The 15,827-nt window shown below is 49.0% G+C and overlaps 1 protein-coding gene across 1 annotated transcript in view; it reads right to left on the minus strand.

The window, feature by feature from the left end:
- Positions 1-13,907: 13,907 nt before the first annotated feature.
- The window catches only part of LMBRD1 (LMBR1 domain containing 1), a 701,604-nt gene continuing 699,684 nt past the window's right edge, over positions 13,908-15,827 (minus strand). Inside the window, exons 15-16 of the mRNA XM_085610906.1 lie at positions 15,691-15,782; positions 13,908-15,585 (exon numbers count right to left, since the gene is read on the minus strand). Of these exons, the coding sequence (XP_085467032.1) occupies positions 15,472-15,585; positions 15,691-15,782 (206 nt within the window). The 3' untranslated portion in view covers positions 13,908-15,471. The remainder of the gene's footprint in view (positions 15,586-15,690; positions 15,783-15,827) is intronic.

Below are 15,827 nucleotides of genomic sequence, written 5' to 3' on the forward strand. Positions count from 1 at the left end.
GCCTTTCCTGACTGCTTATTTTGGGGGGTAGGGGGTCTGGATTGCAAGCAGTGGTAGGAGAATTGTTGGACTGGCTTACATTCTTTTATTGTTGGCTATTCTTGGAAAGGTCACAGGAAAACTGTCAGGAATGAAAAAGGATGGGAATAATAAGGTGATTGCATGGGGAGCACTGGGGCAGGGAGGGGGGGTGAGGGGGAGGGGACGGGCGGGGGGATGGGAAAAGGCTATTTAATTTGTATTTATTGTTTGGATGTTGGTAGATGTTGGTAGGATGATGATGCTTATTGATGAAGCCACAGGGTTAATGCATTTAAACTCTAACAACTAATATGTTAAACAAACTTAGAATTGTCTCGCTCAATATTTGCGGTTTAAATGATCCCACGAAAAGGCTTAAAACTGCTCAAATTTTGCAAACAATGGGAGCGGACTTTGTCTGCCTTCAGGAGATGCATGTAGAAGGAGCCCAGAAATCCTTGCTGAATACTTTGGGTTATAAGGTTATTGGAGCGACCTCTCAAGGTGCCAGGGTCAAAGGAGTCGGGATTTTGGTCTCAAAAAGATTACCCCTAGTTGTTAACTAGGTAAAATCTGACTCTTTAGGGCGGTGGGTGACAGCAGGATGCTCTATTCCTTCTCCTCCCACTAATTTTGTTTTTACAATTTGTTCCGTCTATGGAAGTAACCTCGACGATCCAGGGGTAATTTATGGTGTAAACAAGGAACTGGCACATTGGCCATTGCCAATTATACTGTGCGGCGATTTAAACTTAAATTTGTCTAGCACTTGGCTTTCAGATGAGTCCTGGGCCTATAGGGGCAGAAAACCTAAGGTTTTTCAGGCCGTATTAAATTTGATCCAAACTCATGGCCTGAAAGACGTGTGGGCTAAGCTGAAACCCAGCCAGGACGGTTATACCATCTTCTCTACTCCCCATCTGTCATTTGCTCGGTTGGACTATTTTCTAGTTTCTTCATCTCTGGTGCATGACTGTGTTATTGATACCGCTCCTCTTCTTCTATCAGATCATAACCCTCTTATTATTAACATAGAGGGACTGGTAAACAGTAGGCCAAGCTCTAATTGGACCTTTGAAAAAGCCCTCCTGTACGATAATGAATACCGAGAATATATGAGAAAGTGGATACAAGAATTCTTCGAGATTAACTCTGGGTCAGCCTCGGTAATGGCTGTCTGGGACACACTAAAGGCAGGTATAAGGGGGGAGACGCTTAGATTTTCCCTCAGAAGGAATAAAAAAGAGAAAATACAGGCTGACTCTCTAATCAAATGATAGAAGCTGAAAGAAAATTAATAAGGGCTGTCCAGTTGGGCACTAGAATCGAAGAAGCACAGACCAATGTGGCGGTTGCTAAGGCAGAAATGGGGACCATATTAGCTGAAAGAATTGCTGCAAAATGGGCCTCGGCCCACGAAAGGCTCTATGAATGCAGCGAACTTATCGGCCATCAATTGGCAATTTCCACCAGGCAACAGGCTACCGCTAATTTAATTTCTTCAATTCAAACGAACTCTGAAGTGATAACTAATGAACCCGTAAAAATAGAGGAGGCTTTCAGAGTATTTTACGAGAAATTATACACAGAAGAAATTACTAAATCTAGAGAACTTAGAGAATCAGAGATTAATATCTACCTAGACGCTATTCCGGTAGCGGAAATTGATAGAGAGAGTAGCAATCAAATGGAAATCTCCCCAGCCTGGGAGGAAATTGCAATTGCTCTGGCAAGCCTCCCTGATTGCAAGGCCTCCGGAGATGACAACATTCCAGTGGAATTTTATAAAATATTCTTGTTACAAATAAAGATCTATTTACTAATGTAATTTCTTCCATTTTTAATGGGTCATCCCCACCGCAGTCTTGGTCCTCTGCAAAAATAGTAATATTTCTAAAAAAAAAATAAACCTGCATTGGAAATGTCCTCATACAGACCAATAACTCTCATCAATACTGACTCTAAGATCTTTTCTAAAATTCTTGCATCTAGACTGTCCTCAAAAATTGAGTCTCTGGTCTCAAATTGGCAACACGGATTTATACCGAAAAAGGGCACTACTGAACATGTTCGCCGGACCATCACTCTATTTGATGCCGCTAAGGTAACAGGAGACCCGATCGCACTAATACTCTTAGATGCTGAAAAAGCATACGATCGGGTCTCCTGGCAATACTTATGGGGGGGGTCATGAGGTGGATAGGATTCGGTCCCAGGATCCTGCAGGCATTACAGGCTCTATATCAGGGCCCCACTGCTAGAATTTCTATCAATGGACATCTGACAAGGCAGATAGGGATAACTCGCGGAACAAGACAAGGATGTCCCTGCTCACCGCTGCTATTTGCTTTATATATTGATCCTCTGATCAAAAAAATTGAATTTAATTCTGAAATAGTAGCGGTGAGCAGGTTTGGAACCGATACGAAGATTATGGCGTATGCCGATGATCTAGCCTTAGTAACCGCAGAACCCGAAAGAGCCATTAGGGCTATTGAACAGGAGGCCCAAGAATTTGGGAAGATATCTGGTTATGCCATTAACAAAACCAAAACTCAGATTGTGTTAAACGAATATATAAGCTGGAATGACGATAGAGTAACACAGAAGGCTAAATACCTTGGGGTCAATATAGTCGCTAATTTAGATATAATTGTTAAAGAAAATTTGACACCGCTTGCAGTGGATATGAAAAAGTCACTTAAAAGGATTGACAACATGCATTTGACAATAGTGAGGAGGTGCAATGTTTTAAAGATGATTCTTTTCCCCAAACTTCTATATTTCTTTAGGACCATCCCGCTAGAATTCAATATTATAATGCTACATACATTCAACCGAATATTTTCTAAGTTTATCTGGGCGTATGCACAGCCAAGAAGAGCTTTCAAACTTCTTTCATTACCCAGAGAGAGAGGAGGGTGGGCTCTCCCTAATTTAAAACTTTACTACTGGGCTACTGTTCTGCAATATAGTTCTGAGCTATTGTAAGATTCTCCCATAGAGAACCCCTCAGGCCTTCCGTCTCCCTATACTATATTATTAGGGGAAAGGGTAAGGGGATGCCTTTGGCGTCAGTTGGATCATGGCTATTTCAAACGGGTCAGATTTAAGACTCTCATGAATGCCTATAGTGTATTTTTTAATATAAGTACATTTTTTGGGACTTTCCAAATTAAATTACTATACCCCTACTCGGAATAATAGCAATTTACCAATTATTTTTCAAAATGCATATCTTCCACAGTGGTATCTAGCGGGTTTCTCCAAACTGGGAGACCTGATTACTTCAGAAGGCATTTGGCCTTTTAGTATTCTGAAAACCTGGTAGACAATAGCCAGCTATTTCAGTATAATGCAATTACAAGATATTTAGCTTATAAAACCGGTGGCCCAGCCGGCTTTGCTAAGCTGGTCCTCATAGTTAAATTCTGGAGCCCAGTATACCACGGATCGGAAGCGTTTACATAATGTTAAATGAGCGTAGGCCCGATGATATTAGTAAAATTGATGAAAAGTGGCAGCAGAAACTGAATGCACCCCCGAACACCTTTTGCAGTGCCCTAAGCCTTGCACAAACGCACTTACTGTCATCAAAGTTGCAAGCTCAATTCTTTAAAACTGGCTTCTTCTTATACATTACATCAAGCAGAGTGGCCAAATGGGCTACTGGCAGCGGAGCAACTTGCTCGAGATGCGCTGTGTATAGTGCCGACTCAATACACATGTTTGCCACATGTTCAAAATTGGCCCCATTATTTGAAAGGGTGCAACTATTTATCAGTAGAGTGCTTCTGCAAGATATACAACTGTTGCCTGTCACTGTAATGTTAGGACTAAATAACACGCTTAATATAAAATCTGGGGGTGCCTTCCTGTTTCTGGCCATGACTATCCTTCGGATTTGTATTGACGCTTATTGGAACGACCCGAACCCTCCCTCTTTCGCTCAATGGCAGGCTCGACTGCTCTCTACTCACAAACTTGAGACAACTATATATGCTAGACAAGGCAGGGATTAGACATCTGGGCACCTCTAACAAAGTGGCTCAGTACATTAAACGCACAGGAGGCGTAGTCACGCTTGGTAATGTGTAGCAATGTTTCCGTCATCTATGTATTTACTTATTTGTTTTTTCTCTCTGCCTTCCGTCCCCCTACTCTCCTGCCCCCCCCCCTCTCTCAGCTCCTGCCCTTTCCCCCATCTACCTGGATTCACTATCCTTCTCCTTTCTGTTTTATCTTTCGTCATGATTTTTCCTGTGTCGCATCGTCTCTCTGTTCATTGATTATCGGTCAATTTGGTTAATTGATTCCACTGCTTGTAAATACATATTGCCAAGGTTTTCCTGGACTTGGGGTGGGGGGTCCTTTTGGTCTGGAATTGAAGTTTTTTGTATTGTAATCTTTTGTTTGGCAAATAAAAATAAAAAAAAGGCCTTAGGGTGCTAGGGGGCCAAGGTCCAAAATATCATCAGCAGTTCAAGTTTTCATGCCCCGATGTGTCCAGATGCAGAGGTGCTGGACTGGTGGTAGCTTTGCACGCTACACTGTAGGAAAAGAGTGGGTCCACCTAGAAACAGTCATCTGAGCTCCCAACTGAGGGCTCGGTTTTTGGGGATGCCGGGAGCAGGGGAACACCGTTGGTTGTCATGGACACGGGCCTGGGGAGATTGGGTGCAGAGGGTTTTGGACAGTGGGTGCTTGTGTGTCAAAGGCACCCAGGGGTCTCAGTTAGACCTGCAAAGGGGGACAAAACAGGAAAGCTGTACAACTCTCAGTGCTGGCCTCTGCAGTGCTTTCGTCCCTTGTCGGGTAATTGGTCTTTGGGGTAGTGGAGTCCGGATCTGACTCCAATAAACTTTGGTTGTTGCAAGGGGTCTGGTACCCGTGTATTGGTGTAGAACAGCTCTGGTTGATCCTTGCGTCTTCTCACTTGGTGGGGAGATGGATCTCACCTCTACGAATACAGTGACTCCTTCCTGAGTGCCTGATGCATCAGTGGACCCGGTGAACAGCAGAACGGTGAACAGGATATTGCCTGTCGGTGCCTGCAGGCAAGTGGCTCCTCCACTTCAAGGGAGATGCTGATGGCTTGGCGAAGTGCTGGAGGCTGTCTGAGACTTTTGGGGGATGCACAGCTGCAGGACGTGTCGAGTTGACACAACTGTCGGGACAAGAGCATGTAGGTAGTCCGCAGTTCTTGCTTCTTCAGCAATTCTTTGTTCTCCGCTTTCTTCAGTCAGTCAAATCTAGGTTCCTGGTGTCAGGGGGCTACCTAAATACAGGGGGGCCAACTAAACACTGAATTTAAGGGAATTAAGGGAAGCGAATGGTAGAAGCCAATGGGCTACTTACCCTTAGGGTCTCTACACCCCCTTTATGACCACTTTCTGTGAGGAGTGAGCATAACCCTGTCCCAGAGTTCCCAATTCCACCAAAATAAAACTGGTGGAACCCTTCTTTCGTGGAGCACATCAGGCAGCCCACCTTAGGGTGTGTCTGACCTCACAGTGCAACACGCGTACTAGAATATCTAAATTCCTGCCTGTCCAGGTGCCAAATGGGCGTATGGGGTGGTATCTCCCAGGTCTGAGGAAACCGGGATCGCATCTCAAAGGTGGCAGGGGCTTTAGGACCCCTGGCCTTGGTAAGCAGATTCACTAGGCATCCTACTGGAGGAGGTGTGAACACCTTTCTCCAGAGCAGGCATTGTTTTGGTCCTCAGAGAGTGCGGGCTCTCACCTGCAGGGGCTCAGAAATATGTCTGTGGTGGCAGGCTGGATGATACCAGTCAGCCTCCACATTAAGGGGCTGGTAGGTTTTTAGGAGGTAGCTCTAAGGTGCCCTCTTCACAAATCCACTACTGGCATCAGTATGGATTTATTAAGACAAGGTGTTTGATACCAAGCACCATAGACTTCAGTGAAGAACAAGTTACTTACCTTCGGTAACGATGTATCTGTAAGAAACATTAGTTAGTTAGATTCCTCACCTTAGAATATCCCCAGGCGTCAGACTGGATCCGGAAGATTTTTCGTCAGCAATACCCCTTGCGCGTCGCTAGGCGTCGTCTGCGGCTCCGCGTCCGTCGTCGGCGTCGTGCGCCGGAATGACGTCGGAGTACTTAGACGCCGCCCTCGCGCGCTGACGTCAGTTCTTGTACATAGCCTTCCGCGCCAGGAACTTAGAGCCATGCAAGATACCGACACTGGTGCCAAAAAATTCTAGGGCCCTGAAAGGGATAGCCTTAACCCTAGATGTCAGTTCGCAGAACGGGGAGGATGGGTGGGTCGGTGAGGAATCTAACTAATGTTTCTTACAGATACATCGTTACCGAAGGTAAGTAACTTGTTCATCTGAAAGAAACACGTTAGTTAGATTCCTCACCTTAGAATAGATACCCAAGCAATACCATCCCCGGTGGTGGGTCTGCGAACCAAGATCACACCAGAAAGTCCTGGAGGACAGAACGTCCAAAGAAGCCATCCCTCCGGACTTGGCTGTCAAGGCAATAATGCCTGGCAAACGTGTGTAGCGAAGCCCACGTTGCCGCCTGACAGATGTCCTGCAAAGGGACACCCCGTCCCAAAGCAGTAGTAGCCGCTGTGGCCCGAGTAGAATGGGCGCGCAGCCCAACAGGAGGGTCCTTTTTTGCCAAGGAATAACAAATTTTGATGCACAAAATGACCCACCGAGAGATGGTCCGTTTGTGCACAGCTTTCCCCTTCTTAGCACCCACGTATCCAACGAAAAGTTGGTCGTCCACCCGGAACTGCTTTGTGCGGTCCAGATAAAAGGAGAGCGCACGTTTTGGGTCCAGACGGTGGAGCCTCTCTTCCTCTTTGGAAGGATGAGGAGGCGGAAAGAAGGTGGGCAAGGTGACAGACTGCCCAAGATGAAAGGGGGTCACCACTTTCGGTAGAAAGGAAGGACGAGGCCGAAGGACAACCTTGTCCGGATGAACAGATAGAAAAGGAGGCTTTGATGATAAAGCCTGGAGCTCACTCACCCATCTAGCCAAGGTGATGGCTACCAGAAAAGCAGTCTTAAGCGTCAGCAGACGAAGAGGACAATTATGAAGAGGCTCAAAGGGAGCGCACATTAGAAATGTGAGAACAAGATTCAAGTCCCACTGAGGCATTGCAAAAGGGACAGGAGGGAACGTGTGAGTAATGCCTTTTAGAAAGCGTGTAACTACAGGGGACTTGAAAAGAGAAGGCTGATCAGGAAGCCGCAAGAAGGCAGAGATGGCAGCAAGATAACCTTTCAAGGTGCCCAGGGCAGAGCCCTGCTGGGCCAATGAAAGAAGAAAGAGGAGAACCTCAGAAAGAGGGGCGGAAAGGGGATCCACAGCCTTTGCTGTGCACCATGCCACAAATTTGTTCCACCGGCAGGCGTATACCGTCTTTGTGGAGGGACGCCTGGCTGCCAGAATGATATCACAGACTTCAGGAGGCAAGTCAAATGGCATCAACTGCCGCCGCTCAATCTCCACGCATGGAGGTGGAGGCTGGACAGCTTTCCCCTTCTTAGCACCCACGTATCCAACGAAAAGTTGGTCGTCCACCCGGAACTGCTTTGTGCGGTCCAGATAAAAGGAGAGCGCACGTTTTGGGTCCAGACGGTGGAGCCTCTCTTCCTCTTTGGAAGGATGCGGAGGCGGAAAGAAGGTGGGCAAGGTGACAGACTGCCCAAGATGAAAGGGGGTCACCACTTTCGGTAGAAAGGAAGGACGAGGCAGAAGGACAACCTTGTCCGGATGAACAGATAGAAAAGGAGGCTTTGATGATAAAGCCTGGAGCTCACTCACCCATCTAGCCAAGGTGATGGCTACCAGAAAAGCAGTCTTAAGCGTCAGCAGACGAAGAGGACAATTATGAAGAGGCTCAAAGGGAGCGCACATTAGAAATGTGAGAACAAGATTCAAGTCCCACTGAGGCATTGCAAAAGGGACAGGAGGGAACGTGTGAGTAATGCCTTTTAGAAAGCGTGTAACTACAGGGGACTTGAAAAGAGAAGGCTGATCAGGAAGCCGCAAGAAGGCAGAGATGGCAGCAAGATAACCTTTCAAGGTGCCCAGGGCAGAGCCCTGCTGGGCCAAAGAAAGAAGAAAGAGGAGAACCTCAGAAAGAGGGGCGGAAAGGGGATCCACAGCCTTTGCTGTGCACCATGCCACAAATTTGTTCCACCGGCAGGCGTATACCGTCTTTGTGGAGGGACGCCTGGCTGCCAGAATGATATCACAGACTTCAGGAGGCAAGTCAAATGGCATCAACTGCCGCCGCTCAATCTCCACGCATGGAGGTGGAGGCTGGACAGGTTCGGGTGGAGGACCGTCCCCTGCTGCTGTGACAGAAGATCCTCCCGAAGGGGCAGACGTATCGGAGGATCGGTCAACATACTGAGTAGCTCGGGATACCAGTACCTTCGTGCCCAATCCGGAGCCACCAAGATGACTTGGGCCCGGTCGTGTCTGATCTTCTTCAGCACTCTGGGCAGAAGTGGTATAGGCGGAAAGGTGTACAACAGACCGCAACTCCACTCGTGACGAAAAGCGTCGCCGAGCGAGTGCCACCTTGGAAATTCCAACGCGCAGAACTGCTGACATTGCGCGTTCTCTTCGGTGGCGAATAGATCTAACCAAGGCTCTCCCCACTGCTGAAAGAGACCTTGCGCCACTTCGGAGTTCAGACGCCATTCGTGATCTATCATGCACCGGCGGCTGAGTTCGTCTGCTCTGGCGTTCAGAGAGCCCGCCAGATGTTGAACCACTAGGGTGACGCCCTGGTGTTCCAGCCACGTCCAGAGGCGCAGAGCCTCCTGACAAAGGGTCCACGACCCCACCCCGCCCTGTTTGTTGCAATACCACATGGCGGTGGTGTTGTCCGTGAACACCTGCACGACACTTCCCCTGACAGAGGGAAGGAAGGCTTTCAGTGCAAGTCGGATCGCTCTCAACTCCAACAGGTTGATGTGGAGGCAAGACTCCGCCGGAGACCAGAGGCCTCTGATCTCCGCCTCTCCCATATGGCCACCCCATCCCAGGAGGGACGCATCCGTCACCACGACATGCTCCGGTTGGGGAAGGGAGAGGCTCCTGCCCGTGACCCAATCGCGGTCCGTGAGCCACCACTGCAACTGCTGTGCAGTGCCCTCCGAGATCAAGACATGGTCGGACAGGTTGCCGTGATGCTGGGCCCACTGAAACTTCAGGTCCCACTGCAGAGCCCGCATGCGCCGCCTGGCGTGATGCACTAGTAGGATGCAGGAGGCCATCAGCCCCAGAAGCCGCAACACTAGCCTGACCGAAACCCAGGATAGAGGCCGAAAGATGGGAATCAGGGCCTGAATATCCCAGACCCGCTGTTCCGGCGGATAGACCCGGAACTGCGCCGAATCGAGAACCGCTCCGATGAAGAGGAGCTTCTGAGAGGGACTCAGGTGTGACTTCGGCACGTTGATGGAAAACCCCAGCAAATGCAGGAGATCCGCCGTAGTCTGGAGGTGGGAGACGACTGCCTGGGGCGAGCCCGCCTTCAACAACCAGTCGTCGAGATAGGGGAAGACCGGAACCCCTGATCTGCGCAGATGAGCTGCGACCACCGCCATCACTTTCGTGAACACACAAGGGGCACTGGTGAGGCCGAAGGGGAGCACGGTAAACTGAAAGTGCTCCTGACCCACCATGAACCGCAGGTAACGCTGGTGGGCCGGCAGGACGGGGATGTGGAAATATGCGTCCTGCAAGTCCAACACTACCATCCAGTCTCCAGGGTCTAGGGCAGCTAGAACCTGAGCCAAAGTTAACATTTTGAACCTTTCCTTCCGGAGGAAGGCATTGACGTGCCGGAGGTCCAAGATAGGGCGCAGGCCCCCTTTGCCCTTCTTGGCCACCAGAAAGTAGTGGGAATAACAACCATGACCTACTTCTGGGCTCGGAACGCGCTCGACGGCCCCCTTGGCCAAGAGGGCCGAAACTTCCTCGTGGAGAAGATTCAAATGATCCCCCGAGATGCGGTGGTGCTGCGGTGGCATGGCTGGAGGGGTCGTCTCGAAGGGGAGGGAGTAGCCCCTTCGGACGATTTGCAGCACCCACCTGTCCGATGTGATGGACCGCCAGTGGAGCAGGTGATGGCGAACTCTGCCGCCCACTGGCGTGGAATGGGCCTGAAAGCTCGGACTAGGAAGGCTTTGAGGCGGATGCTGCCGGGGTGGATGTGGGCTGACCGCGTCGTCCTCCAGAACCGCCTCGGCAGAAACCACGTCCGCGCGCAGGTTGGTTCTGCGGCTGGTGGCTAGGCTGACGTGAGGAGGCACCCCTTCCTTGGCCACGAAAGGGGCGAAAGGTGGAAGTTTGCGACCGCGGGGCCGAGAGGCCCAAGGACTTGGCCGTAGCCCGGGAGTCCTTAAAGCGATTCAGCGCACTGTCCACTTTCTCACCAAAAAGGCGAGTGCCATCAAAGGGCATGTCCATGAGAGTGCTCTGGGCATCCCCCGAAAAGGACGTGGACCGCAGCCAGGCGTGACGTCTAAGCGCCACCGTGGTAGAAATCGCCCTACCCAGCGAGTCCGTAGTGTCAAGCCCACATCGGATTGCATGTCGTGCATTACCGCTCCCATCGGCCAGAGCCTGGGTAAGTCGTGTCTGGGCCTCCTCCGGGCACAGGGGCAGCACGTCCTCCACCGTATCCCACAGAGAGTGGGAATAACGGTCCAAAAGACAGGCGGTGTTCAAGGACCGCAGACCCAAACTAAGGGAAGAGAACAGCTTTTTGCCAAACTGTTCCAGTCTCTTGGAATCCCGGTCCGGCGGAGCGGTCGGGAAGGAGGATTGGGAGGTAGAAGCCTGGATAACCAGGCTCTCGGGGGTGGGGTGTTGGGACAGAAAACTGGGGTCGCCCGGAGCAGGGCGGTGGTGCCTGGCGATGTTCCTGTCCACAGGAGGGACTGTGGAGGGCTTGGACCAGGTGCCCTGCAGAACGTCAATGAGGGCCTCATTGAATTGCAGCAGAGGCTCAGTGGAGCTTGCTGCAGACTGAAGCACCTCAGTGAGGACGTTAGTCCTCACAGCCACGGCAGGCCGCTCGAGCCCAAGGGCTGCGGCCGCCTTGCGCAGCACCATAGAGAAAGCAGCACCCTCCTCCGAAGCCACAGTCGGAGGAGAGATGAATCCAGTGTCTGGTGAGGTATCCAGACCACTGGCCTCCCCCAGTTCATCTGCCCAGTCCTGTGACAGCTGAGCCTGAACTGCCATAGGGTCATCGGACCCCTCCCAGTCGCCCCCGTCATCCGATTCCTGGTAAACAGAGGAAGGATCGGAGCCGGACGATAGACATAATGTGTCTCTAACGGCGCCGTACGCGGCGTCCATCGACGCCGTAACGGCGCCGGATCCGGAGCGGGGCTGAACTGGGGCTCGACGCCGAGCGGAGCCGGCGTCGGAGGTGGAACCGGTGTCGACGCCGGCGGAGGAGGCGTGACGAGGTCGACCGGCGTCGGCGGGGACGAGTCCCTCGGGAACCTGCGGCGTCCGGGCCGAAGCCGGTGACGGCGCCGGAGCCGCCGGCATGCAAGGTTGCCCAGTCGGGTCCGCAGGGCCCGAAGGCGCGCCAGCGGGCGTCGACGGCGGAGCCAGGCTCCTCATGGCCGAGAGGAAGGCACTGACTTTCGCCGGCGTCGCGTCAGTCCCAGGGACCGGCGGGTATGGGGACTTGCGCAGCGCCTGCGGCTCCGCTGGAGCCGCGGGGGTGGAACCACCCTGACCCTCGGCCGAGTCGCGAGACCGGCGAGGGGAGTCCGAAGAGCGGTGTCGCCTCTTGGACTTCTTGGAGTGCTTCGACTTACCCGAAGACTTGGAGCCAGACGAGCGATGATGACGTCAGTTGCGGCTCCGCGACCGATCCTTGGACCTCCTCCTGGACCGGGATCGAGAGGGGCGCGGAGCCGAGTGGCGAATCTCGAGGAGCTTACGGGACCGCTCCCGTCTAGCCTTCGAGGTCAGGGCCTTGCAGTCCGAGCACGACTCTGCGTCGTGGTCGAGGCCCAAACAGTAAAGGCACCGGCGGTGATGATCCTACCGGAGTCGAGACAAGATCAAAAAGGATCAAAAAAAGTAGTCAAAAAAGACTAAAAGGGGTATCTCTCCCGGATCTGCGCTTACTGGCGTCAGCGCGCGAGGGCGGCGTCTAAGTACTCCGACGACGTCATTCCGGCACACGACGCCGACGACGGACGCGGAGCCGCAGATGACGCCTAGCGACGCGCAAGGGGTATTGCTGACGAAAAATCTTCCGGATCCAGTCTGACGCCTGGGGATATTCTAAGGTGAGGAATCTAACTAACGTGTTTCTTTCAGATGCCATCATGCAGCTGGATAACTCATAATGATCAGTGCCCAGTACATATACTTAAGTTGGCTTTCCTATTCACTTGTACTATCTAGCAACTGAACAAGACAGCATAGGAGCATATCTGCTCATGCAGATATGTCCTCAAATGTAATAAATGCTCCCTGCCATGGGGATATAAGGCCTGTTGTAGGAGTGACCTATATATATTGCATGCAGTGTCTCTGGACATGGTACACAAGCTGTGTGCCATGCTGTGATTTCACATTTGTCTGCACCGTTTCACACAGCTTGCAATGGCAGTCTGCATGAGTTTGTGGTGGGTCCCTTCGGGTGGCACAATAAATGCTGCAGCCATTAGGGACCCCTTTAGTGCTCATGCACTAGGTACCAGGGGTACCATATACTAGGGACTTACAGAGGTGCTAAAGGTCATGCCGATTGGGGAATCCCTTATTTTTGGGAAGCACTGGCACTGGATACCTGGTTAGAAGGACCCCAGTACACTTCTGTCAAAATTGCATCAAATACCAGACAAAAAGTGGGGGGTGACCATGTCAAAAAGGGGCACTTTCCTACAGCTACATCCAGTCTCCCAGGTCCAGGGCAGATAGGACTTGAGGGAGCATGAGGCTTTTGAGCTTCTCCTTCTTGAGGATGAAATTGAGATGGCGCAAGTCCAGGATAGGACAAAGCCCTCAGACCTTCTAAGGCCCCAGAAATTAGCGGGTATGGCTCCGGGACCCATCCCAGACTCTTCCCTCAACGGGATCGAGACAGTTGTGGCATCACACGTCGAGTTGCTGGTAGCTTGAGGAGTTCGAATTCATCACACATCACTCAACGCAGGTCTTCACGCCGTGGTTGCGCTTGAGGCACCAGGAGCAAACAAGGTGCGGGCTCGTCACGGACACTGATCGGTGACTGGCACCACAGGGCTTGAAGCCCGCCTTCCTAGATGACATTCCAGCCACACCAAAAAAGATTTTCTCCAAAAAAACGGACAACATTCGTAAAAAGGCTAGTTAAATGGTGACATGGGGTAACTCTCTCTGAATTTGAGCTCACTCGTGTGGAAAGACAAGAACTGACGTCAGTTAAACAGTGTGGGTGGCGCATACATAGGCACCGTGGACATCACTTCTGGTGCAGAGGAAGCCACTGTGAGCCAAAAAATGCCACCTATCTGCACGCAAGAGTATTGCTCAAGACACATTTCCGGATCTCGTCTGACATCTGGATTAATTCTAAGCTAATGAATATAAGGAAGGAATCCTCGGCTGGAAGTCTTTATCAGACATCCCAGAACCCACAACCCAATTTCTCACACACAGCTTTTATGGCTTGATTGATTTTCTACTCACCAATTGAAGTCTAATGTAACCAGCTGTATCACTGGTCCACCCATATTACCTATATTTTATTTAGGTGTTCAGAAAGTATGTACCCTGTTTCTGAAAGGAAAAATTATCTTAACAAATGTGGTAATAGTTGGATAAAAATGCAATGGGAAACAAATCACAAAATCAAAGCAAATGGGAAGCAGAGATCAAAGTTTATAAAAAAGAAAGCATTATTAATTGTCTAGTACCTGTAATGCAAACATTTTTAAAAAATGACAAACTCATCAATGCAATAGATCAGTCTGGTATCAGTTGGTGGTTGGGTCGCTTAATTTCCCACCAGACTTAGATACTTTTCTAGAGGAAAGGCATACTCAGCAGGCCAATCGTGAAGGCTGTACCTGACAAGGGCTATATGAGGTTAAATACAATGAGAAGATGGGTCAATGTGAACCTAAAACTCACCACACAAAATGTCCTGAGCAGAAAAATATCAAAGTTCACCCCAAAAGGCCATAGTTATTCCCAACAGCTTACTTTAGATCCTCCAGTATAATTATTTTACCTCATGTTCTGGTAGTACTGCTACTTTGACCAAAACCCCTCAACTCTTCCAGACAGTCTATGGTCCAGTTCTTTCATTCTTTCAGTTGCAGCAAGTCCAGAGAACACAGATTTGAGCAGCACATGAAATGACGAGTATCAACCAGTCAGCTGCCTTCTTACAGGCAGATAATGGCTTCTTTTTTCTCAGGAGCATCTGCACTTTTTATAATCATGAGAAGTTCAACAGGGACAAGCAAAGATTACGGTCACATCCCTGACCTTTTTTAGGTATGTGAATCTGCAGGAAACGTACCTCCTGCCTTGAGCAAAGTCTTCGAAGCTAAGATTTAGGCAGAGAACCCTCTACGATGGTCTACAGCAAGAATTCTTCTAATAGCAAATGGGAAGGTTTTTGTTTTCCCCTTTCCTAGTTTCCTGTTTCCCATGTCTGTATTCTATGCATCTGTGTGGAAGCCTGCAGGCAGACAGCTACATTGTTGAACAGATATTAACCAATCATGAATGGCTGGGCCTGTTCAGACAGTAGCAGCCACTAAAGCGGCCACAATATTAAGTAATCAGAGCAAACACTGTGTAACATGACAAAAGGAGGGATTTCCTTATATTAACATAACTACTGATTAAAGAGATAATCATAGACAAGGTCGACATTTACTTAAATATATAGTAACAAATGGTAGAACTGCCAACTGTTTATAATGGAAAACTCCATCAATTAATGTTGTTTAACATTAGCTAACAGTAACTTATAAGATCAGCCAAGTTTGCCAAATAACTATTAACTGAATTTATCATCACCATTTCTGTTAAAAAAAAATAATTCAGTGAGTAAATAGTTTAGGGATCCTAATTTAGTGCCAAGGATTGTATTCTTAATTTATATATATATTTAATGGCCATTCTAGCAGTAGATTCTATACAATTGTTTCTAGCATATTTTACCGAATAATCTACCTTAAAATCTGAAAAACATTTCATTTTACCAAAAATATAGAAAAGTAATTTCATACTAAGAGTACAGTTTTCCAGAAAGCAAATATGCTTCACATATCAATATTTTCAATCATAATTTACGGCAAACATATTTTAAACAGTGCATTGCTTCCAAAACATGAGCATTGCAAACAAACATAATTTTAGTAATGCTTTATATTCTTTATGATCGAATACGGGCACCAAAAATGATCACTTCACACATAAGGGAGCTCCTCGTCACTTAAATCTGAATCTTCTTCATCCACTTCTCCTTCAATTACAGACTTCTTTCCTTTGCAACATGACACAATCAATCCAATTAAGAAGACCTGGGAAAATAAATACGTATTTATGTTACTTTGGCTTAAATAAAAGTAGTTTACAAGTTCAATGTCAAGTCTATAATATGGTAATCAATTGAACAATGTACTCACAGCAATAAACGCCCAGTTTCCAAAATAATAGGCGGAACTGAAGAACCAAAACTTGTGAAGGAACAAATATGTTCGTGTAATGGTGCACTGATCTGAAATGTAAATAAAAATATGGTTAAGCATATTGCAAATCGAAA

Source organism: Triturus cristatus, chromosome 6 (assembly GCF_964204655.1).
Source record: "Triturus cristatus chromosome 6, aTriCri1.1, whole genome shotgun sequence".
NCBI classification, from domain to species: Eukaryota; Metazoa; Chordata; class Amphibia; order Caudata; family Salamandridae; genus Triturus; species Triturus cristatus.